This window comes from Sebastes fasciatus, chromosome 20, assembly GCF_043250625.1.
Source record: "Sebastes fasciatus isolate fSebFas1 chromosome 20, fSebFas1.pri, whole genome shotgun sequence".
Taxonomy (NCBI): domain Eukaryota; kingdom Metazoa; phylum Chordata; class Actinopteri; order Perciformes; family Sebastidae; genus Sebastes; species Sebastes fasciatus.
The window spans coordinates 18,326,139-18,352,305 of record NC_133814.1 but is presented as its reverse complement, the minus strand read 5'-3'; the positions used below and the strand labels follow the sequence as shown (position 1 = coordinate 18,352,305).

Below are 26,167 nucleotides of genomic sequence, written 5' to 3'. Positions count from 1 at the left end.
ATAAAAACCAGCATGACGTGGACATGGCAAATGACATAATCAAGTCTTTCCCTGTAAGAGATGCAATCGCGGCGGCATAATGCAAACGTCTGGCGTTTTTTCCGAGGGTTCATTTTCAGTCGTTCGAGGACCTCTCATATTAGCCGGGGTGTAATGTCTAGTCCCCGAATGATAGAATGCACACATTTCTATGCAGATTGCTACTGAAGGGCAAAGAGGTATTAAAGGGCATGGAGAGGAATAAGGTGCGTGAGTGTGTGTGTGTGTGTGTGTGTGTGTGTGTGTGTGTGTGTGTGTGTGTGTGTGTGTGTGTGTGAGGAGGAGAGCTGGCCTGTTTTGTGGAGGTCTTCCAGGTGACAGCGCCATGTTTCTATGGCTATTCAGTCTCAAATGATTCCCCTGATGTGCTGCCATTTCTGTGATTTAGGTGCTCGGCCAGCATTACGATGAAAGAGAAGAAAGCTGTGTGTGTGTGTGTGTGTGTGTGTGGGTGTGCGTGTGCGCTCATGTGTGTGTGTGTGTGTATCAGGGTAGGACTTGTACTGAGGTTGACGGAGGGAGCTGTGGTTCTTATATACTCTCTCAATGGCCAGCTGGTGCCTACCTGGAACCACGGGGTCAGGGATACTTTATCTTTCCAAAACATAAACCCCAGGCCTCGGCCGCACACACACGGCTGCAAAAGCAATGTCTCGCCTCGAGCCACAGTTTGTAAGAATAGTATATTACATACGATGTTACCCTGTAGACACTATTGTCCTGTTGCTGTCTTCTCTTAAAGTGCACCTTACTCCCCCAAAAAGACAAAAAAATAAACCGAATTTCAAGATTTTGCAGCTGGTTGACCGAAGTGTCCTCTGAAAAAGGGCCGTAGGACACTAAATTTGGATGTGAGGTTTTCTGCAATCATGAGTAACTTTCAATTTTGGTGGAAATTGAGTGAAAATAGTGAGTAGTTTTATTTTGAAATTTATGCTGTAGCTCCAGTGTCATCAACGGGAGTGTATGTGGCCTTGTATAACCATGCATTATTATTTTTTGGGATGTATTGTTGAATGAAAATCATCACAGATGCCTTATTTTGCTTTTAATGCCATCAACTGTTTTCTTTCTTTGCTTGCATTCATGCATTTTTTTGTAACATTTACACTGAAAGAACAACACCTTTCGTCACTTTTTAAGAAATATGTCTTTGAAAGGATCAAATGCTATAACCACAAGTGTAGTGGTTAGGGCTGTAAATCACAAGTTTCATCACGACATGATAGAGGTGTAAGAAAATGTAGAAAATATCAAGTATCGCAATATTATGTTTTACGATACTGTATCGATTCTCAAAAACACTATAGATTTTTAATTAATAGTTAACATGCAAGTCAATAATTTATTTCACTTGCAAAGAGATGCGTCCTCTGTGATAAATGCAAATGCAGATCCCGCTGTTCTGATTGCATAAAAAAGTAAACTTTGTTTTAACTCCGATTTTATGTATATGGTGGTGTGTTTTCATAATTTTATTTTTTTTGAATCCCAATATATCGCTTTGCTCACTGTATTGCAATATATTGAATCATAATACCTGTATCATGATACGTATCATATCGCCAGATTCTTGCCAATACACGGCCCTACAATATGATATTGTATTGATTCTTTTGCCAACGATACGATATTTGCTGATATCCCAATGTCTGCTATGATACAAATTCGATCCGATTAAATTCAGGGGCCTGCGATCGATATGAGACGATACCTATGTCTATTTAACACTATCGGCTACATTTATATCAACCCACAAAAAGCAACTAACATATGATTTGACAATTTTATTATTGGCCTCTGTAGGAAGGAGATGCGCTTGGATGGAAATGGTTACAGACATGCCATGGGAATTTCAAAATAAAAGGCATATATTGAATATGATGATACGTATTGATGTTTTCACTTTGAATCAATGATATTGGATCGTTGATCATTGAACCATCACATCCCTAGTACTGGGTAGTCTTTTTACTAACCAAACAAGGCAAAGGATTTCCAAGAATCTATTTATAAACCGTAGTATTTTGAAAATCCTGGGTCTGAAATCAAACAAATAGAAGTACGAAGCATGTTTGTGCTGCTTTAGAAAGGTGTTTCATGGTCATTTTTGGGTTAAAGCAGTGTGTTTTTTTAGCTGTGTTTCAGTGTTGCCTTGTTTGCTACTCAGACATATTTTGCTTCCCTCAGTAGGCAGTAGTCTATAGTCAGTTAATGCGTGGATTAAATTTCCTCACAGCACAGTAGCTTGCCTGAGCCCTATTTAACTTGGTAAGCCTCATGATGATTGTGGCACAAGCAGTCATTATGGAGGGTTGAAAACATGAACAAAAATGAGCGAAGGAAAAAGGAGGGGAAGGGTTACAGGAGGAGGGGAGGGCGCTGTGTGAAATGGATTGGCTGTGCAGCCCAGAGTATTTGTTTTAGGCAGTAGCGGTGGCTCTCTGCCAAGCAGGCAAGACAGGCTCCTAAGTTTCCAAGTCAGCAGTGCCCTTAAAAAAAGGTCTCCCATTACAGGAGGGATGTAGAGATAATGTAGTGTGACACACGTTATGTACACTGGGTCTCGGCGAGAGGAGCTTCAGGGACACAGGTGTCATAAGAGCCATTAATCTGCGATAGTCACGTGTTATTGCAAATTAAAAGTAGCATGTTACACTTGGCATGCCATTGTCGGACGGACAGAGTGGGGGAGAGCGAGAGAGACCTCTGGAGATGGTGACCACGGCTGTCCGCACCTTCTACAAAGTGACATATATTAGAATTTGCAATTCTGCAGAGAAAAGCTATTACCTCACAGATTAACATCCACACTCCTCCACCCCCACTGACGCTGTTAGGCTCCAGAAAAGACAAAGGAGAAGCTGCTCCTCTCAGGGTCAAATAAAAAGCTGTCATACAGTGTCTGATGTTTAAGTACAAATCTGCTTTCACGGATGTTTTTGTTCACCTTCGTGTTATTAGTGAACGTTTTGAGTGAGCTGAATTGACCCGAGCAGACAGCTCGGAGGTCTGTTGAGAACATGCAGCGTCCATGAAGTGTGTCCAGTCATATCACACGTTCCTTTTCAGAGCGGCCCACAAATTGCACAATCAGACCTGTAGATGATTCTTAATTTCAGCCATTACTGCTCGCTTTCTTTGCTTTTGTGCCGCGCTTTTCTTCTTGATTTATGAGAGAAATGCCGAGAGAGAGATTTCATGATAAAGATGATCATCATATATTTCAAAAAGCCAACAACAATAGCCAGTGGCAGTCAGAATGGATGTGATTCTGTGCTTCAGTAGCTGTTGAATTAATTATTTCTCATCTCTGAGCGTCATGAGGACTGTGTGGATGGAGATGAGTGATGGAGCGGGCCGCCGTCACACCCTGCTCTGTGTATCAGCATCTGTTATGGGGGGGAGGAAGAACCAACACAGGAACTCAGAGCGCAGCAAAATGTCAGCACCTAAGTGCAACCTCCAAATTAGATTAATAAAGCCTTTAAAAGCTCAGGAACATCACAGCGAATTGATGGCCGACAGTAAGCAATGTTGCCAAAATGTTCCCCCCTGAATATTATGAGGGATCAGACATAGGGCTGCAAATAAGGAATAACTTTCATCATCGTTTGGCATATAAAATGTCAGAAAATATTCATACTACTTCTAATGTCCTTGTTTTATTTGACCAACAGCCCCAAACCCCCAACATTTTAATTTACAACGGCAGCAAATTCTCACATTTGAGAAGCTGCAAACAGAATATTTGTCCATTTTTAATCGATTATCAATTTTTTTGTTGATTAATTTCCCATCAATCCCTATCAAACACTAATCAACAGATCTTTGGCGATGCAGAACAAACATATCACAGTATTTCATTTATGTTTACATAATCAAAACAATTCAATTAGACAAAACAAAATGCAGCTGAGTTCATCCAATTTGTTTTAATTTGATCTCATTTAGCCGAGAATTGAATCAGGCGGGAAATTATAGAGGTGTATTATTGTGAAATACATAATGTGGTAAGGGAATGAGAGCGTATGTATGTTGACATGTTATTTAAACAAGGATCAGACTGAGGGGGGGGTAAGCTCATTCATCTGAGGAGGGGCTTTCATGACCTCAAGGTGGCGGCTCACCTCCCCGTGCCTCTAACAGGAACTTAGAAACTATTTTAATGGCGAGAAAAAGTTTAAACTTTTATTCTAAAATCATTCTTTTCCTCTATTAGAGCCAGATTTTTTATTAAAACTACTCGACCTGCTCTTCATTCATGATAATTGTTTTGTTTTTGTTTGGCGGGCCGTCACTCAGACTCACTCCCAGTCCCAGAGTTGCCTCGGCTGAAGCCTCCCGCTAGGGGTCGTGACCTCTGGGTGCCAAACCCGCAGAGAGGAGTCTGCTTTATAGAGCCGGTTATCTGATCTGATAGAGGCTGCTCCCTCGTTACCGGAGTGTTAATGCGCACCGATGTCAAGATGAATACACTCAACTCCGGCAATGATCAATAAACGACCACAGAGCGGGACAAGCGTGTAACGCACCGACAAAGCCACTGTGGTCAAAGATTAGTATCACCGCTGCATAATGGGCACATTTGGAAATGTCCAAATAATGGATCTGACTTCTTGTCGTGACGATAAGTGCTTTTAGATACTTAACAGCACACGAAAACTCTTTTCTTTCAAATAGTAAATATTTCTATTTAACATTAATTATTGATTATATTTTTTCCGCCAACTTTGAGCACTGAAAAAACACAAATACAGAAATCTCTCGTGAAATAACCGGTATTCTTCTGAATTTGGGGAAAAAAATAGTGTTTTCATGCCTCACTTATTGTAGGAAAAGGACAACAAGTCCTCCAAATTAAAAGACAAAATACGCTGTTGGTAACTTTCCTTCAGAACAACATAGAAGCGTTTTCGGAAGATAAATCTTACAAAGTGTTGGTTAAGATTTTGTAAGATTTAGTGTTAGGGTTAGGGAAGTAGTGTAGTTTGGGTTAAAATGAGAAATGACCACTTGGTTAAGGTTAGGGGACCTTCGTTGTCATGGTTGCAACAATAACCACATGGTTTAGATTGCAGAGAACGATCGTGGTCATGGTTGAAAGACACCAACGTTGACTGTTGGTAGGAAACGGAAACAGTTAACTCGTTTTGTTGACACTTTGCGGCTCTATATTAACATAACACTACTTCCTCCTTTGCTCCAGACGGACGAGAGTCATAATTTCAACAACCGCTAGAGGGCTTTGTCACTTGAACGGAAAACAAATGGCGTTTTTGATGCTATAGTTGTTCCTAAGGAGGACAGTCTCGAAAATGATTAAGGATGCATAAACCTGATTTATGATCGAGGAAGCTTAATTACGCGGCTACATAAACGCTCTAAATGTCACCAGAATCATCTTCATCACCAAAACGCGCACGTTGCTGATTTGTCAGATGGGAGTCAGTAGCTGAGAGGGCAGATGGGACTGAGTGGGAGGAAGAGTATGTAGGTTGACCCAGGATGGTTTGTCTTGTGTGTGGGAAGTGTATTCCTCAGTGGTGAATGACAAATATGGTGGTGGGGGGGTATTGATCAGGTGTTGTGGCTCGGGCCGGCTGATGGAAAGTAATTAATGAGTCTATTTGCTTTGGTAGCAAAGAGAACAATTGAGTTTGATAAAGTGACAAGCAGCAGCTATAGTAGGTGAGGGCCTTCACTGAAAACATGCTGAATATTCACCTGAAGTTCAGATGAGCTGTTGTTTTCTCTCTCTTGAGGCAGTTGTATTAACCTCTTAAAAGGAATAGTTCAACCTATTCACTTTCTTCCCAAGAGTCATATCTGTGCATTAACTATGAAGCTACAGTCAGGTGTTAGTTTAGCATAAAGACCGGAAGCAGGGAGCACAGAGCCAGTGTCACTACAACTATTCTTTTATATTCTACTGCACCCACCAGTGTCCATTTGAAAAAACATACATTTAAGCCAGATGGCAAAGCTATTTTTTGAGATAATATGTTGAATTTTTTTTAAATGGTTAAGGATCAACACCTAAAAGTCACAAAATTTGGAGTTACGTGGATTTCACTGGAGAGTGACATACTTTCATACAGTGTGGAAAATGTTTGTTTTTATCCCCCTTAAATATAAGGAGATGTAAAAGGAAATTTAGGGGTAAAATTAAGTGTTTCACAAGCTAAACAACATAACAGATGATACTGTGAGGTAAATGATTGCAACTTCTTGGGTCTAATACCGATACCTCAACTCATGGGTCTCTGCTGATACTGAGTACCGATCTGCTATCAGTTATCTCTTTTTCCCATATTTAAAATCCCCAGCCCAGACGCACTAAATGGCGTATGAATGACACGATAATTCGCAAGGCATTTAGCGTGCAATAAGAACGAATCCTCGTAAATATGCTACGCTCAGAGCTAGGGACGTAAAATAAAAAGTGTAAGACTGTTTATGGCAGGCGGGAGGGGAGGTAGATGGGTCCAACAAACAGGAGACCGGTGTGTTTTGTAAGTTACGTTAGTGATGCAAGTTACATTAGTGACGTTTGTGACATATTTTTTAGTGACATTTGTGGCCTGTTATTTAGTGACGTTTGTGATGTGTTTTCCGTACTTATATGATGTTGTTTTCGTTTGCATTGTACTTAGTTTACGTACTTATTTTAAGCCAAATCATGATGTTTTTCCTAAACCTAACTAAGTGGTTTTGTTGCCTAAACCTAAGTGAGTGGTTTTGTTACGTAAACCTAACTGCGAATGTTACCGTAGTTTTGTTGCATGGCGTACAAATGACACGCGATAAGCCTAAAATGTGTTCTCATGACACGTAGTGTCCTTACAATGTCAAACTATTTGAGATCAGGTTGGTTTACCTCACCTGTTTATTGAACCTTTACCCTTCTGTAAGGTACCATGAGGACAGGGATTACTGTGCCACTAAAAACTGATTCTGCAGCCCGCTACGACTGAATGAACTGATAGCAAAAGGCTTTCATTTTTATAATGACAGTGAAAAGGTAACAAAATCTATTACATCATGGTCAAAACCTGATCAACCTAACAAGATCAGTATCGACACCGAGAACGATCCAACGGTGCATCGCTTGTAAATAATTCCTGTATTCATCTGCGTAGTGAAAATAGACAAGATATTGTTAGCAAACTCGTGATATATATTGCTTGACATTTTTGCAGCTATCAGCACAATTTCAGGTTACACACACTCGCACGTGCTCAGACACAGTCACGCTCTGTTTTATAGCCCCCTCATGGGAGAGCCGGGTTCATCCTCTGGCCTCAGCCGGTGAAAAAAGGTCAAGCAGCAGAATAGAACGGCAATAACCCTCCCAAATGGTACTATCACGCAGACATGATTGATCAATTGAATTCCATGGCAGAGAAAAATGTGGGATTAAGTAGAGTATTATACGCACAATGAGTTGAGGCATGATGTTCATTTCAAGTTCATTTCAGCTCCCTCTTGCCACCAGATCAGGCAATCAATAGGGGCCTTGCATATCATATATCACCGCTCTCCCACTGAGGGGAGAACATAATCTGCCGCAAATTTAGAATGACAGATTTGTAAGGGAGCTGAAGCTTTCTGGGATCCAGGGAGGAGACCTACAGACACAGCCGCTGCAGCCAGGAGAAGGGGGGGGTAATGGAGGGAGGGAGGTATGGTAAGATGGTCTGTAAAGGCTTTAAAGCGTCCGCACACAAGTGACAACGGGAAAAGCTAAGGCATCCCTCTCCCAACAGTCGGGTAATCAGGTCAGGAGTCAGGAGAGAATTCCTGTGTTTGGAGAGCAGGATGATTGAACCAGACTGTACGATTTTATTCAAGCGTCTTGTCCTCCGCCGCCGTTTCCAAATGGAATCGCCACGCTCTCAGGGAATGAAAGCAGTATTGAATTGTGAAAGGGAAATTGTGCTTTAAAAGAAAACTGATTTCAGCGAGCACCAAGGGGGTTTTGGGGAGGAAAGAAGGAGGAAAATAATGGGCTAGCTGCTGCTTTCATTAGTATACATGCTTGCCACAACATATATATATTTGCAAGTGATGGTAATCCATCAATTACCAGAGGGCTTTCAGATCATGATGGTGTTACTACTGTGTGCAGGGGGGAAAAAAAACCTGTGTGATGTAGCCAGTGGTTCACTACAGCCATTAAGGAGTGGGGAAAAACCTGCACTCCATCCCTTTCTGTCCTCCTCAGATCCCCCACAGAGGTGGTGCAGAAAACACATGAGGAGAATATAAAGTGCTTATAGCTTGAAGTAAAGGCCAGCTTCCCGGGGTCAGTGTCTCGACTGTTGCTCTCTCTTCTTGTAGATGGTTCAGATGGTTCTGGCCCACACAGTGATTCTCAGGGTAGTGTGGAGAGTTTACGGAAACACCTTAGGGCAGATGCCTTCACCCAGCAGCAGCTGGAAGCGCTGGACCGGGTCTTTGAACGCCCCTCGTACCCTGACGTCTTCCCCACATCGGAGCACGTCAAACCTGAACAGGTTAGTAGCGCTGCAACTCACTCACTCACTCACTCACCCACTCACTTCTGCTCTTTCTTCACATTAGGGCTGCAACTAACCATTATTTTCATTGTCGATTAATCGATTAGTTGTTTGGTCTATAAAATGTCAGAGAGATGACGATTCCCAAAGCCCAAGTTGACGTCTTCAAATGTCTTGTTTTGTCCACAACTCAAAAGATATTTTACCATCATAGAGGGGTAAAGAAACCAGAAAAAAAAAAACATATTTATAGGTAGTGTGTAGGATTTGGCGGCATCTAGTGGTGTGGTTGCAGATTGCAACCAACTGAGTACCCCTCCACTCACTCCTCCCATTGCAAGTGCAAAACTGTAATGCCTTTCGCCTCACTCAGAGGCCGTCCTTAACATAATAACACTATTTTAGGAGCAACGGAAGTCAGACGGCAGATGGCAGTACCACGGTTTTGCACTCTGCGGCTCACGTTACCGCAGTTTCACAAGCATGTCGGAGAACTACGGTGGCCTTCAGGTAATGTAAAAACCCGAAAGGCTCTCTTGAAAGGTTTGTCCGTTCTGGTCTATTGTACAAACACGGCGGACACCATGATATCTCATTCTAAGCTAACGAAGACACATTGATTCTTAGTTTCAGGTGATTAAAATGAAAACATAGGTATGAATATTATATTCCATTTCTGCTAATAGATCTCCCAAAATATTACACACTGTTCCTTTGAGAAACTGGAATCAGAAAATGATGACTTGATTTGTGGATTATTAAAATATTTGGCAATTAATTTAATAGTTGACAACTAATCGATTAATCGTTGCAGCTCTTCATCACATACAAGCAAATACACCCAAACTGTGCATGTGATGCTGATTCAAGCACAAAAAAAAAACTCCACTTTTGTCACAAATATTCCCAACCCAGAAAGCTAATTAAACAAACGTCAGAGACGTCCAAGCACTGGATTACAACCAAGCATGTATAATGCTGGAGGGATCACCAGGAAAACTCCCACACATTATTGATTTTGTGATGAAAAACACATTCCTTGTATCCCCTATAATTGAGAATAACAGTAAGGCAACATGAAATTAATCAATACCTAGATTTTCTCCATTTTTGCTGTGTTATTCAACTCTTGCCTTTGTTGTTCATTTTTCCAATTCTGTGTCATACGTTCATGTTTAATGACTGACGCAGTCTCGATTGTAACATGTATTCATAAAATGTATGAACGCATGTATTCTTGCTCCATATTAAACCCACACTCGCCATCCATCCTCATTTCAAAAATTAAGAGGCATTTGGGGAGCAGCCACCCCCCCACGCCACAAACGACAGCCAGAAACCGCCGCTTATTAAAAGCTCTGGGCTTATTACAATGGATAACCTTTATTTACTTTCATTATACTATTAAACAACAAGAGACTATTAATTTCTCCCACCGAACTACAAGTCGGACCCATAAAGCAAAAGCAGTCGCCCTAATTGAGTTCATTTTAATTTCTCTCCAATCGGGGCGAATTACGCAGGTGATAAATCAGTGGGACAGGCCTCACCTCCAGAAGAGGGCCTAATTTGCAGCTAATTACAAAACTGATTTCTACTGGAAGATCAATACCAAAACGAATTGGAAATGACTTGCAATCACAAAGAGCGTCAGGGAGAGTATTAAAAGGCAGGGGGAAAAGGGTTAGACTAAAAAAGAGGGCAAGTAAGGGAGAAAAAAAAGGAGGCCAGGATAGAAAAATCAGGTTTAATTTAATGCAATATTAATCAGAGCACTTTCCCTTTCATGGGTGCCTCACGTTTTTTTTTCTCTTTTTGGCCCTATTAGCCAGTGTCTGGGTTCTGTAGCGAGGCATTAAAAACCCATTCTGGAGATGCAAAACTCAATGGATTCACCCCTCCCACACTTCTGCTAGCCATTTGGTCATCCCTTTCAGACCCATCTTTTCAGTTTTTCCCCCTTCTGCCCTTTATCTGCATGATAAAACGTCTGTTTGGCGTCTGAAGCCTCCGAGAATAGAGGAAAACATCCGACATTGTGCCAGTGAACAGTTGTAGCAGACAATTAGAGTTTATCGGTGATAGTGGCAGACAAGAGCGGGGTCACGGGCGTCCCCCTGTGGGAGCGCGGCCCACTGAGCCACTCAGGCTCACACTGGGCTTTTGGACAAACATTGTCAACACTCAGACTCCGGAAGTCTCATCTCATTAATGAAAACTGCCAACATCTGCCACGAGTGTCTTTTAGTGGATTTACAAAAAGAAACATGACGATGGGAGACAAGCTGGGAAGAGATTATTTTTAGATTGAGTTTAAATGTGTGTTTTTTTTATTAAAGGGTCAGTTCACCAAAATTACAAAAAGACACATTTGGTTTTATTTACATCCAGACAGACTTAACTGTGAATATTTTTTACTGGAACTACTTTCTACTCAGGAAACAGTCCGTATTAAAACTGATTTTAGTTGATTATCCAGGACATTGTTCTGGAAAGACACACTTTGTGGCACAAACTGGCCCTGGGTATCAAAAATCTGCTGGTCAGATTCATAGTTTTGTTTACTTATTTGTGAATCTGATTTAAATCATAATTTTGCAGATTTTAGACTATTTGGGGTTCAGCTGTGTTTAGAAAAAAATCAAACATTTAAGAAGTTTGACTTAATTTGTTAAAAGATAAGAACAGTTCTGTAAATAAAGTGTCAGGTATAAATTATTTTAAAAGTGTTGCGTTGCTGTTGGTACTCGGATAACTCGGGTATCATATCGGCACAGGATAGAACATTTTCAAATTTTTTTAATCAAAATGTTCAATGTTTTTTGAAAAAAATAAAGGCAAACACACTAATTCCAGTCACCACCGTTAAAGTGGGGTGGAGATGGAAGTTTCAGAAATGGAAATTTCAAAACCGCTATTTTAATAATCGATTTAGTAATTTTTTAAAGAAAAAAAAAGTAAATTCTTCTGATTCCAGCCTCTTAAATGTGAATATTTTCTGGTTTCTTTACTCCTCTATGATAGTAAATTTAATATTTTTAAGTTGTGGACAAAACAAGACATTTGAGGATGTCATCTTGGGCTTTGGGAAACACTGACTGACATGTTTTACCATTTTCTGACACTTTATAGGCTAAACAACTAATCGATTAATCAAGAAAATAATCAGATTAATCAACAATGAAAATAGTTGTTAGTTGCAGTCCTAGCTGGCACCAGTTTAGAAAATGTTCAAACGATACACATTTTTTTTTAATAAAAAAATGTCAATGTTTTTTGAAAAAATAAACTCACCAACGTTAAAGCGGGGTTGAGATGGAAGACTCAGAGGTAGACATCTCAAAGCCTGAGCACATAAAATTATTTGCATCGCTAGACATGGCTAGCATTAAAAATGTGTTTTTTTGTGTGTGATTTGGGTGAACTAGTCCTTTAATACAACATCTGAATGCACACGAGAGGCGAAATAGCTAAATGGTAACAAAAAGTGCAGGTTGTACAAGTGATTCTATTCAGAGATAAGAGGTAATGAAATTTAAAGGTGGTTTAGACTCCAAATTAAAAGCAAAAAAAGCACAAAAAAAAAAAAAGGTAAATGGTGTCTCTGAAACAGGGCCACATGGTGAGCCTGTAACAAAGCAGAACTGCTTTCTCCCTTGGCTGATCAGGGCTAGGACTGCAGTCAAGCACAAAGGGCCAGCTGACGCCTTGGCTTTTCACTCATCTCAAAATCCCACTTCCTCTCAGACAATACCAAAATACATTCATGATATGCTTGAACTGCCACCCTGCAGCTTGAACACACACACACACACACACAATGCTCTCATACAAATTTATACTCGCACCAGGCTCTGTGTGGAGCGCTTAATGGAGGAGGAGAAGGGAGGATTTCCATCTTGGTATTGTTTGGTTGTGTAATGATTCAACTGTCCTTTTTCCCAGGCTAATGAGTACTCGCTCCCTGCCCTGAATTCCAGCCTGGACGAAGTCAAGCCCAGTTTATCCTCCAGCGTCAACCCAGACCTGGGCCCCAGCGTGTCGCAAAGCTACCCTGTAGGTAAGATCAAGTGCCGTACAGTATACGCCTTTACGCTGTCGAGCCACAGCTTCAGCTGAGGGGGTTTCAACCATGTAAAAAGAACGAAAACAACTAAAGAATGCTTGTGCAATTTGACGAAAAAATGTGAAAATAAAAGCAAACCAAAAAGTTAAGTGTGAAGGCTTTTTTAATACCATTTCACTCTGAGCTGAAAAGGTGGTACAACGATGCGATAAAAGCTTAGCAGCTGTCCCCCGTCTGCTGAGCAAGCAGGGTGATAAGAGAGATTGTGGGGTGGTGGTGGTGGTGGGGGGGCTGTTCAGTCACCGCTGGACAAGGACCTTTGGGTGTCAGCACATCAGAACTATGACTGTGTATCAGAGCAAGGTCTCGCACAAAAAAAAAAAAAAAAAGGCCACCATGCAGGACTGACTCGGCTGCTGCTGTGTTGCTCCTGTGATTTGTTCGCCGGGAGACAGTTTGTGTGTCTCAAAGCAACGAGTAATGTGCCTCGGTAAATACGCTCTGGCATTTCTGCCGCCTAACTCTAACACCATGATCATTTATTTCACCCTCCTCCTATCTCTCTCTCTTTCTCTTTCTCCCTCCTCCTCGTCGTCTCCTCTCCTTGTCACAGTTAATGACTGCCTGGCTAATTGAAATATTGTTTCGTTGTTGCCGTGTTATTACCAAGAAGAAGGTTAAGTTTACTGAAAGTTTACGATGACTGTCGGGGGGCCCTGAGATTAATATACAGAGCTTTTATTAAAATTCATATAATTATGCAGCAGCCATCAAAGGCAACGAGTTCTGCGTGGGGGAGGACAGGGTGATTGAAAATTGCTGCAGCCCCCCTCTCCCTTTCTCAAATGATAGCCAAGCAGCAGTCTTATGAGAAAAGAAAGGGCCCTTTTCTCATTAATATGTGGGAGGTAGATTTCCCCGGTAAGGCAGGCCTCCTGAGAAGAAAGGTGTGTGTTTGTCCTTTGTGCCCTGATGGCCCCCGTAGAATGCAGGCGGCTTTGTTTGCACCTGGGATACTTTAGATCTGCAGAGAGGGTCTCCTTACTGCTTTACAGGTGCAAAGAGACATGTAGAGGAAGAAAGATGGGATTGTATGTATACCCCTGTGTGTGTCTGTTAGGGGTGGGAAAAAAAATATATTGAGTCACCTATGTATCGCAATTTTGAAATAGCTTTTTTAACGCCAGAATCGATATATTTGCTTCATTTGAGTCTATGCAGAGGTAAAAGGAAGTTACCGCTTTTATTGTTGTAGTCCGAGTGACGTGACGTTGTATCCTTTCCGTATCCGTCAACCAAAACAAACAGCAAGCGGCCGTCGCGAGCCGAAACAAAAAGTAGAAAACTGCGGAGGGTCAGCGTTGATACAACCTGCACTCTCACATTTTAAATCCAACGTGGTAGACACGACACATACAGTAAAGGATGGAAACACTTTGGGTTTCACACATCGCCAGGAAAAGCAGAGCTAGATATCATGGTTAAAAGCTGCATGCTAACTCTGTCATGGATAGGAAACGTTATTGTATTGGAGTAACGTGCGGTCAAGCCGGCCGTCACTCGCATCTCTGTGGTCAAATCGGCCTACGCTACAACTGTAGAGCACCCATATACTGACATTTATGTAAAATGCATTCAAACGGCCCCGATGGAGCTGACCATGGATGTATAAAGAGAACGGAGCTGACGGGAGAGCTAGCGACGCACTAGGAGAAGTTAAGAGGAAGTATACACATGTCACTACGTCTGGTTTTCAAAATAAGGTGTTAACAAAGGGAACTGTAGATACAAAATACATATATGGAAATAAGATTGATTGGATTATATTCACCAGAAGTATAAAACATTACATGTCCCTTATAAATTAAAGGGAAAATACCACTAATCTGTGAGGGAAATGTTTTTATTCTTTGATTTTCGGGTTGCTGGAATTTTTTTGATAAATACCTCCTGACAATTACTGATATATTTGACTTCAGGACATCTTTGACTACATACTTGCTGAAAATCAAACATTGTTACTGTATTAATTTAGATATTTTCTGAAGTAAAAGTCCCTAGAAGTGTGTGATTTAACTTTTTCCCATGGTCTAGTGTTAAAAAACTTGACACAAATTGCAATAAATCGTAATATTTAAAAATACATATCGAATCTGCACCCATGTAGTGTGATAGTATTGAATTGGGAGATAGGTGAATCATCCCCGCCCTAGTGTCTGTGTGTGTCTGTCATGCTTTTGTGTTAAGTTTATTCCATGCCCTTTTTCTGGTGGCAGAGAAATAAAGCACGCAGAGGTCAAACTAATGGAACAAACTTCCACTTTGGTAATTAGTATTTGGTTAGTGGCTCCTCATGCTTGGTTTTCCCTCAGTGGCTGCCTGTGTGCATATTAGGTGATATTCAGGTGTGTGGTCTCTCTAATGGCTGAGCATTACAGTTTACTTGCCAGCGATAAGCCCACCAGAGGAATTTTAAGCCATGCAAAAAAAGTAGTAAATTATCTGCAGTATTTAGGCCGAGATCCAATTTCAAATTAATTGTGTCTTTACGGGGGAAAGAACCGGAGATTATGTTCATCCTTAAAATGTTTCCCAACACCAATTAAAAACGCCCGCAGTTATTGATCTTGTTGATTTTTATGTCCCGGAATTTGCATAATCTATTAAAAATGAATGATTCATGAAGTGCTCATTGCCAGAGAGATCGGGATTCTCAGTGAACTGAAAGACTTGAGAGATAGAAATCTTTTGTGTCCTCCGCTTATCCTATTAAGGCTCAAAAAGTACCTGCAAAGCGGGCTCAAATAAGAAAGGGATTTAAGGGCATTGTGCACATCATCGAAATTCAGAGCCACTTCCATTAAAACTGTTTTTTTCTTCTCTCTCCCTCTCCTCCACATTAACGCTGTATTACCTGCTAAATAGTCCCTCTTACCCCATAAAAACACCAAAGGGTTCCATGAATATGTGGATAGGACAATTGCATATTGTGAGGTAATTTCTATTGTTGATATGGGAAGTAATTTCTTTGATGAATTCCCTTTCGAGAGATGGATTTCATCTCAAAGTGCTTCTTCTTATTCTTCTTCATTCGAACTGCTTAAAATTCAAATAGTGTGAGCCGTGGGTGAATTTGTGAATAGCGGGAGGAACTTTTTTGTGTATTTTTTGAGAAATAAATGGAGAGATGGCCTCGATACGGCCGATTGTCCACTATTTCTATAGAGGGTTTCTGTATTTCCTGAAATTAGTCACCTGTTTTCTTGATGGTGCTTCAGGCTGAAGAGCGGATTCCCTCGAGCACTCAGTGGGAGTTTTACACATCTCCACTCAGCATACTGAAGACTCTTTAAACATATTCCCTGCTGGGCCTGTTAATGGAGGCCTCTAAAGGCTTAAAGCCGCCGTGTCAATGACACTTCTCCTCCTCAAGCAGCTGTACACTCCTGTCAATTCTCTAAACAAAAAAAACATCCACACTTAACATTCAATTAAGGTGAGTGAGTGCTCTACACAGGAAGTACCAGGACCCGCCGTTGTCCAGTGAGCAGCGAGCAAAGATCAGACGGCGAACCTGCCGTAAGTGATGTGTGGCCTTCATGACAAACCGCTCGCCCGTCTCCCCACAGGGGGAAACGCAGGCCCCCGAAATTAATGCTTATTTCGTCTTCACAAAAGCAAACTAACCTTTGAGCACACATTTGATAATGGATGACTTTCAGCCGGCGTTTGGGGAATTAAAGCAATTTGGCTCTCCAAACATTCTTTACTTAGTTGTAATTAATTAGGGTGCTGAGATTTTTTGGCTGGTGATAAATTGCCCCATTCTGCATATAGCCTAGAAAAACGGAGGTCAAAGATTTTTTGGTTGTTGTTGTAGCAAACATGAAGGTGTCCCTGTCATGCTAAATTTAATACTCTCGCAAGCAAAAGAGTCGCTCGCAAATGACTTTGTTCCAGTGCCAAATAAAGGGAAGGTCATCTCGCTTTTCTGTTTGCGTTTTAAGGAACTGAGATGATGGTAATGTAAAGAAAAACGCGCATAACAGTTTCTTGTCACGTTGTTGTGGAAAATCTTTGTTTGTCTTCTCACAAGTGTTGAAAAAATAGTTTAAACTGTATGATGTTTTCAGTCACTCAAATCAAGGAAATAACCAGTGCTACTGTCTGTCATTTGTTCTCAGTTTGTCAAATACCTGCACAAGCACAATCCTGTCTTTAAAAAATCAGATATCCGAGGCACACTAAAAGCAGGAAATACTGTATTCCCAGCTCAGCGGCGCTCAACTGCTACAAGCCACTTCTCAAATTAAGACGGAAATCAACAGGCTTTTGTAACAGCAAACCAAAAAATCTTTGAATTGATTTTTGCAGGGGGAAAGAAAAAAAAAAAGAGGGCCGAGGCAAAAATAAATAGCTTGATTTGCTGGCGTTCAATCTAAGGGGACTGTCAGAGGAAGCAGACAATATAAAGAAGCCCGTCTTTTAATGAGAATCTGGACACACATCTCTGTTGTAAAAACAACAAAGGCTAGGAAGCAGCTAATGAGGCTATCATTGGTGTACAGAGAGTTCTGCGAACTGGCGCCTCTCAGAAAAGAGGGCCTTAAAGGGGACATAAAGCAACAGTCACAGAGCTGCTGGCAGTCGCTGCCCACTGGATCCCGGAATACACAAAAACAGCATTATTATGATTATTATTATCAGTCAAAATGTGATGGGAAAAGACTGATATTTAACTGATTTCTTATTGGGTAAGAAAACATATTCTCCACATCTCCGCTTTCGTATATTTGCACATTAAAATAATAACTCCTGCTTTCACCAAAACACATGGCGATTTTCACTCGTCTGCTCCCAAAAACGAAGCAAAAGAAACACCAAATTGTGTGTTTTATTGTTGCTATTTAAGGTTAGAATGAAGATTGAAGTCCCCAATGTGGGTTAAGTTGAAAGTATTGATGCCCTTATCCAATACACTGGATCGGTATCAGGGCTAATATTGATCAGGAAGTGACCGACCCACATTAAGAACAGTTTCTTAGCCATTCTCTGATGTTATAAAATTGTAAAAATGCAATTTTATAAACCTTTTAGAACAATTTAAACAAAAATGAATGGAGTTTGGTGTATGGGAGTTTCAGAATCAGTATCTGAAGAGGGAAAAGCATCTCTAGTTGCAATAAAAGCAACTTTCTAGGTAAAAATAGCATTTCTTAGCATTGCAGTTTAGCAACGTTTTAAAGAGATTAAACTACACGTTTCGTTTAAGACTGAACAGTAAAGGCAGGGATCCGGCCCTCATTATGCATTTCATCTCTTTGAAGCAAGGTAATGAAGAGATAAGAGTATTTACTTTTATTAAACATGTACGACTGCTGTAACTGCTGCAATAATAATGGAGCAAAGATTGGGTCAGTGTTTGCTGAGACAGTTAGACAATAGTTACCAATGTCTACACCCACACACAATGGCCTCACCCCCGCTGGACCCCCCACCTACAGTACTCCCACGGCTCCCTTTGACTTATGTGCACTGGCTTGTGGCTAACTAATTCTTATTATAAATGAAAGGTCCGGCATGACCTCACTCTTCTCTGTAAAGCTCTTTAACGCCGCAGCCCTCCGGTCTCGCCGCTTTAACCAAAAGTCACATCTCAGCAGGCCGCATACAATACAGCCATCAGTGCTGAGATCTGCAAATAATAGAAAGCAGTAAGACTGAGTCGCTTCTCTATCGTACGATTCATGATCACAAATGAAAAAGTTCTCTTTTTTTGGCATGTGTTTTAATTCGGAATCCACTTCAAAATATATTTCCCATATGTAGTTTCTGTAATATTGTGTAATATAGTGACTTTGAATAATTCTCTCTTTAGTTAAGCAAACTGACAAACTTGGAGCTGCTGCACAGAAAGCCAGTAATGACTCTTGGCACTCTATGACACCAGTATGGTATATTTCTAATGCAGAGGTGGAAGCTCAGCATTGAAAAAACCTTTTTGGGACAGCATTCCCAGCGGTGGAAGTAGTATTCAGATCATTTACTTAAGTAAAAGTAGCAATGAAATCATCTACAAACACGTGCAAAAAATACTCAAAGTTACAGCAAGCAGGACTTGTTTTCAAGGCTGTTGTAATGTAACACTTTTATTTAAGTATCATGAAGTGAGATTATAGTAGTTTAGTATTAATCTACTCTACTTTCGATTCAAACACTATTTCTGAAATATTGCACTGTTTACACCACTGAATCTATTTTACCGTTAGTTACCAGCAATATGTTTTGTATGTACAATCTTAATCTGCAACTGGTAACTAACGGTAAAATAGATTCAGTGGTGTAAACAGTGCAATATTTCAGAAATGTGTTTGAATCGAAGTAGTACATTAACGTACCTCAAAACTAGTACTGTACTTGAATAACTGCACTTCATTGGATATCTTAAACTAAAAGTGTCACATGACAACAGCCTTGAAAACAAGTCCTGTTGCTGTAATTTGAGTATTTTTTGCACGTGTTTGTAGATGATTTCATTGTCGTAGATTAGTGTAATAGCCACACATGGCTTCCATTGCTCCTTCTTCCACCCCCACTTCCTCCTCCTCCTTCTCCTCCTCCTCCTCCTCCCTGGCAGGCCTGAGTCTCGTGGACCTCCAGGCCTGCCACCCTGCCTCTTCACCAGCCGTTTCACTCCCCAGCCCCCCCCCCTTGCAGCCAGTATGCCTGCCAGCCTGTAGTAGCAGGTACTTCAACACCCAGAGGGCCCATTCGCTCACCCTCAATTAAACAAATAAGTTTCTCATGATATTGCTCATGTATGAATTGGATTTTTAAGTCAATATCTAAATTTGCCTGTGGTTTATGGTCTCATTAGCAATGCTAATTGGCAACAAGAGTCGATATTTGGACAGATAAATGTGTTTTGTACTTGGGAGGTGACGTGTTTCAATAGAGTTGGATTCTCGGAATGAAGCATGAAATTAATTTTTAGATTATTTTTGCCGAATATTTTGTTCTATTACAGTACATATTATTTTTCTTTGCATAAACTGAAACCATTCAGTTGTGGTGCAACGTACAAAAACAAATAATTTGGGGTTTTCTCTACCAGGTACATAAATGCAAAATGTTTCCTTAATATAACCGGGTAAAAGTTAAATTGAAATTAAAATGTCTTTTTCAAGAGACATTTGGCCAAGAAGATAGCATAAAAACATTGTTACAACAATAGAAACAACATAAACAGACTAAGACAACTGTCATATTACAAAAGAGTACACACAACATTCAGTTAAGATGAATAAACCGGTATGATTTTGCAAAATTATCTAAAATATAGTAGCATTCTCATTGACCATCCTGATCTGTTTTCCTTTAGGTAGTCAAGAGTTAGTTTGTAAAGGCAACAACATGGACAACAGTTTTCTTGTGGTGCTGCGGTGCATTTGCCCACTAGTTCCTCATTAAAGCTCCATTGGGAGATGATTTTCCCTTTGAGTCCAAGTGGCCCTCACAGCTGACAATATAACTGGGGCCTCTCCTATACCCCAGCCCTTGTGCAGATTGGGGTTACGTGCCGTTTTGTCCCAACGTCCCCGTGGCCAGCGAGGACAACCCAACCGTCACTCTCAATTACAGAGCTGAATATCTGCAGCCGGACGGGTGACGCTCTGCAGAGGGGCCACCGAGCTCGGACTTTACAGCCACAGAGGAAGACAGAGGCTGCCATATTTAGACTTTGGTTTGAACTCTGTAATGAGGAGACATATTTATGTGACCCAGTATTCAGTTAGTTGGCTCGAAGCAGCAGCTGTTGTCTTGTTTTTGGTTCAACTGCTAGAGAGGCGGACTGATGCTTTCTGGTGTTCAGTAACCGGTTTACAGTAAATGACACTACGTTCTTTGAAACTATCTCTAACTACAATGAGTTGTTGTGCTGACTGACCTGCGGTGGTGGTGATGAGTCATGATGTCCAGTAACATCCTGTTTTGTGGTGAAATGGCTGTGTCATAAGTGCAGGAGCTGGTTTGCATTTTGAAATTGAATACTAAAAGCAGAGATAGAAACTCAAACATTTACTCAAGTACTGTATTTAAGATAGTTGTACTTATTCTTCATCTCCATGACATTTCAGAGGGAAACATTGTACTTTTTACTTGTCTACTTTTATTTGACAGCTATAGTTATGCCCTTTTGTTTTATTTAACTAACCAACGTATCCTCCTACAACGGTTCGTATGATAAATTACGAAAAGTTATTCCTCATTTTTCATGTGTTTTCCTACAAATGTTCAGAATCACGTGTTACATTCCGCTTGTTACATGCATACAGTGTTTGCAAAATAAACTTCTGTCTTTACAGGAAACAACTTTCTTAGGAAAAGATCGTGGTTTGAGTTCAAATAACTGCGCTTGAAATACTTGGTTAGGTTTAGGCAACAAAACTACTTAGTTAGATTTGGGAAAAGATCGTGGAAGTGGCTTAGCTTAAGCACGGAAATGATGTGAATATAATAAATCAACGTTGACTAGTTCTAGTTTCACACGACCTACAAACACACTTGCCAACCCTTACGATTTTCCCGGGAGACTCACGTTTTTCATTGCCCTCTCCCGGTATCCTCCCAGGGTCACAATTCTCCCGTATTTCTCCCAATTTATGGCAAATCTTCACACTTCTTTTCCTTTTCATTATCTTAATGTGTTTCTGGAATTGTAAAGCGTGTAAAAGCCCTACTGTTACGGCAATAGAGTAACACCAAATGTCGTTTCCCGGCGGAAATGAGCAGTCTATGCTCGCGACCCAGCGCAGTTTGAGCTGCGGTCGCCGCCGTTAAGCACACATCAGAGCATGTAGCGCACAAAGTCGGGCTTTGCTCGACGTAGCGAAAAGCCGTAGTGGCGTGGCGCATGCCAATGGAAATAACGGGTTTCCGAGTGCAGTGAAAGGGCCTTCAGTGAGTGAGAGACATGGAGAGAGCTAACTGAAAGAAATACTCAGGCAGGGCCAAAAAAATGAATAAAAACTGATAAATATTAGTTTGGTTGGTTGGGTTTTGAAATCCTCCCTATTTTGGAGGTCTCAAGGTTGGCAAGTATGTCTACAAACAGCGGTCTCCTGGGCTTTTTATATTTCCTGGTTCACGATTATATAGAAATTTATATACACGAGTGCATTACTTTTTGTAGGTATAGCTATGAACGGTGTATGAGAACAGCCAGAACTAACCAACAGTGTATATAGGAGGTAAAATTAGCTCCATCTCCGCCTGCTACATCATTAAATGCATCACTAATAATATCCCAGTGACTCAATATATAACACTAAAGATCTGAAAGGGATCAATCTACATGATGAGTATTTTTTGACATTTACAGTAAGCACATTTTGATGATAATACTTGATTAGAATTCTGAACAGGACTTTTACTTGTAATAGAGTAGTTTTTCGATGCTGTATTGCTGATCCGAAGTCTTCTTTCACTACAATATTCAATCCAGAAAGTATTATTTTAATGCTTCTAGTCCCAGATTAAAACTGGAAGTGTTAATCTGATGAAGTGTGTTTTGTTGTTTTGTTTCATTTTGTCTCTCCAGGTCGGGATATGGCCAACACAACCTTACCCGGGTATCCCCCTCACGTTCCCCCCACAGGCCAGGGCAGCTACCCGACCTCCACGCTCGCCGGGATGGTTCCTGGTGAGTCAGAGACGACGTCATCGCTTCATATTCTCATTAGGGGGTCTATTTAACTTAATTTAGGTGGCATTACCCTGAAAATGAACAGGTGTAGAAGCTACAGAAGCAGAGTGAAGAGACTTTAGCGCCAAATTACGCAGAAGGGCGATAAATATTGACCTGCAGAGCAAGAGGCACACACATCCTTATATTAGCTCCGTGTGTATGATTGGATTAGACAGGCTGAATAAGTGATCAGAGACAGGGGAGAGGACACTCGCTCTCCCTTCCTTCCTGCTTCCCTCTCTGCCTTATTGGCTCATTATCTCCCCGAGTGGCCGTTCACACCGGCCGTCGATAACCGGCACTACCAGCCCTCCCCAGCCTCTGCGCTCCAGAGCATATCCCTTTCCCCTCCTCTACTTAACCTGCAGTTCAGGTTCACAGCAAACAGTTAAGGGTCAAAAGGCAGAGGCATGGGAGCCCGGTAAATATTCAAATCGCTGTCTCTCTGAGGAGGTCAGGCTTGTGTTTCACTGCCAGGGATGCAGTTTTGGTGCTGGGCTTTTTATACGCTTCTTCAGCTCCAGCATCACCACCACACACACATTTTCACCAAAACCACAGCCGGCATTTTGCTTTGATGTGATTAAACCACACGGATGGGGAAACCAGTGGAGTGTGTCCTGTGTTTGCATATCATTTACCAATCACACAACCCATCAAAGGCTCTGGCTGGTCCTCTTTTCTCCTTCATGAAGGGCTGCGATGACGAGTTTCGTTATCACCTCAGCCAAGAGGGTTATATTAACTGTACCATTTGTTTTAGTCTGTTAGTAAGCAGATATTCTTTAAAAAATAATGATTTTATATCAATGAAACTTGAAAATTAGGTCATGAAACAAGGATTTTAAAGGATTTCTTTAGCGCTGCGATGATTAATTGTCAACAATTAAATTAATCGCCAACTATTTTGATAATCAATTAATCAGTTTGAGTATTTTTTTAAGAAAATAATGTCTAAAATTTGTAACTATGTATTTTGATGTAGATCTCTTTTCTAAACATTTTCTATTATTAAAATGATGCATTTATATTGGCATTTCAGTCTAAATAAACTTTGGCACACCATAGGCGTGCACTCTTTGAGTGCTTTACAGCTCTGTTATGAAACGCTATTTTGAATACAGAGACAAACATTTTTTAAATACTTCTGCAAACAGTTGAGTCCATTTAACAGCTACCAGTAAAAACAGAGGGAGATGTGGTAGCACCCAGTGGCAGTCTGGATTTACTTTAGGATTTTAACAAATAAAACTGTTAAATCATGTCGGTGGAAAAGCGTCAAGTCAAACATACTTTTACTTTCCATTTGTTCTTATGTGGCACAAAGCAAAAGATGAGGGCCTTAATCCCATGGCTTGTGGTTTTGTGTTACTACCCATTCATCCTATACACAACCACTAAGATTTAGTGACAGGCACAAAACACTGTTAAAGCAAAGCCATTTCTCACCAGCTTCATATAAAATCTAGCCTTTATTGTCTCGTAAAAGAAAGAAACGTGTTGAACCAACAGCAGTGCTCACTGACATGCTCCAAGTTAGTTCCCCTGCAATGAAATCCTGTCGCGCCAAACACCAGAGCTCAGACCGGAGCGGGTTCACACTGGAGATGTTAAAAAAATTCCTCCAAGAAAGGCTGCAGGATTTATTGCAGCATATCAAAAATGTATGCATGAAACTGTTTATTACCACTCTGTATTTATTAGACGGGTTTGGAATATAGTGGAGGAAGAAGAATGGGTAGATATCCATAAATGGGACAGGGAAAGCCGCCTTCAGTGTCACATCCTGTATTGTTCAGTGTTGCATAACTTAAGTGAAATGAAAAAGAAATAAATTACTTGCTTGACTGGCCACACATCGATGACTATCATTTTCCCCCTCAAATTGCATCCTGTTTTGAATGACGAGAAATGACTGCATGTGAACGGGGTAATGGTTTGATGCATTGAAATGCTAATTGATTTGTTGTTTTGTTTTGCAGGGAGCGAGTTTTCGGGGAACCCCTACAGTCACCCGCAGTACACAACCTACAATGACGCCTGGCGATTCAGTAACCCAGCATTACTAAGTGAGTAGAGAGTGACAAACTGGATTTATTGACCGTTCGCTAAGCCCCTCCCCCCCGAGCAGCGATTGTCCAATTGTAGCCTTAGCAACCGTAACTAGGCACAGCATCTTTGGATTTCTCCACATGCTAAAGCAGTGTGCGTCATGTGCATGGGGCTGTAATAAGAGTGATACTTTAAGGAGTTTGGAGGGTGCTGTCTAATTTCTTGGCTTTCTAAAATCAAAAACAGAAGAGTGAAAGTGTAAAGATAAAACTGTGTGTTTATCTGCTCTATCCTGAGCTGCTATTGTTGGCATGCCCTGCTAACAAGCTTACTACTTACAGTAGTAACTTCTAAAGCCAGGAGCCCATCATTAAGTTAATACAGTATTATGTGAGGTCACAGGTTGCATTTAGAAAAAGAAGCCCTGTTGGAGCACCTTGGTAACTGAACGGTTACAGCACATGCTATATAAATACGACGTACCGGGTTCAATTTCCGGCCTTTGGACCTTTGTTGCATATCAAACCTCTCTCTCTCCCTCCACTCTTTTCCAGTATGCCCCTTTGTTAGCGTTATGTTAGCCAAACACATCAGTTAACCTCCTTTGCGACAAGCTAGTATGACACGGGCTGACTTAGGTTTTCTAGTTTCATATGATACCAGTATCTTCACTCTATCTTTACAACTCAGCCCACTGCAATCGTAAAATCGCAACTAAGAGGGTGGGGCTTAGTGAACGGTCAATTAACCATAAACATTTTCAGTAAATCAGCTTTTTAGCATGGAATAATGTGTAAAACAACAGCTTATTAACAATTACACTAATAATGATGATACATTTGTTAAGTGGTATTTTGTTGTTGTTTCAAATGGTCCGTTCTTCTGTTAACTTTCAGGTTCCCCTTATTATTATAGTGCCGCATCGAGAGGCTCCGCCCCTCCAACTGCTGCCACTGCCTATGACCGGCACTAGTTACCATGGAAACCAAATCAACCTGCAGGACCATGGCCTTGGCCTCCATATTGCCCCGGTGTGAGCGGCATGGTCCACTGGACACTGAGCAACTGCGCATAAAATGTTCCCTGGCTCACACAATGAGAAACTTAACGTTCTTTTGGGGGGGGGGAGGGTTCCAGATGACGTCTCTCCTCGCAGCTTTTTTGGACAATGAACGCCAAAAAAAAAAAAAATACAAGAAGATCATCAGAGACACTGAAAGTCCCTGCACACACACACACACACACACATACATACATACACAATGAAAACTGGCTAATTGCAGTAAAAAAAAGAAAAAAGAAAAAGACTAAAAATATGAGAATTTATTTTCCCCCTGTGGCAGCGTCACAGTTTCATCCCATCACGGATCAATACTGTACATTCCTTTTCTTGATGGCTCTCAGCAGGGACGCTGTCCGGAGCTTAAAATGTAGCAGCAGCCCTTTTTTTTTTTCCTGTTTCCATTCGTCTCCCACTCCGATTCAGACGGCAGCGCAGTGAGATCAGAGGAGATTAGCAGCAGCACATGCAGGCTGTGGCAGGCTAAACGTTGTTTTTATCCATCTCAACAGTCACCGACCAAACATCCAGCATGAGTAAATCGATCGCTTTTGATGCCATGAGAAGATTAGGACATGTTCTCTGTGATACACAATCAAGATGTAAAAATGAAAATGAAATAAATAAAAACATCCGTTTGAAAATAGAGGGAGCCATGACAATATATCACCATGGCCCGC

The 26,167-nt window shown here is 41.0% G+C and overlaps 1 protein-coding gene across 1 annotated transcript in view; it reads left to right on the top strand.

Moving 5' to 3' along the window:
- Positions 1 to 25,690, top strand: part of LOC141758549 (paired box protein Pax-2a-like) — a 34,541-nt gene extending 8,851 nt beyond the window's left edge. The window contains exons 6-10 of the mRNA XM_074620087.1: positions 8,383 to 8,558; positions 12,507 to 12,621; positions 22,229 to 22,330; positions 24,358 to 24,444; positions 25,343 to 25,690. Coding sequence (XP_074476188.1) covers positions 8,383 to 8,558; positions 12,507 to 12,621; positions 22,229 to 22,330; positions 24,358 to 24,444; positions 25,343 to 25,464 — 602 coding nt within the window. The 3' untranslated portion in view covers positions 25,465 to 25,690. The remainder of the gene's footprint in view (positions 1 to 8,382; positions 8,559 to 12,506; positions 12,622 to 22,228; positions 22,331 to 24,357; positions 24,445 to 25,342) is intronic.
- The last annotated feature ends 477 nt before the right edge of the window (positions 25,691 to 26,167 follow it).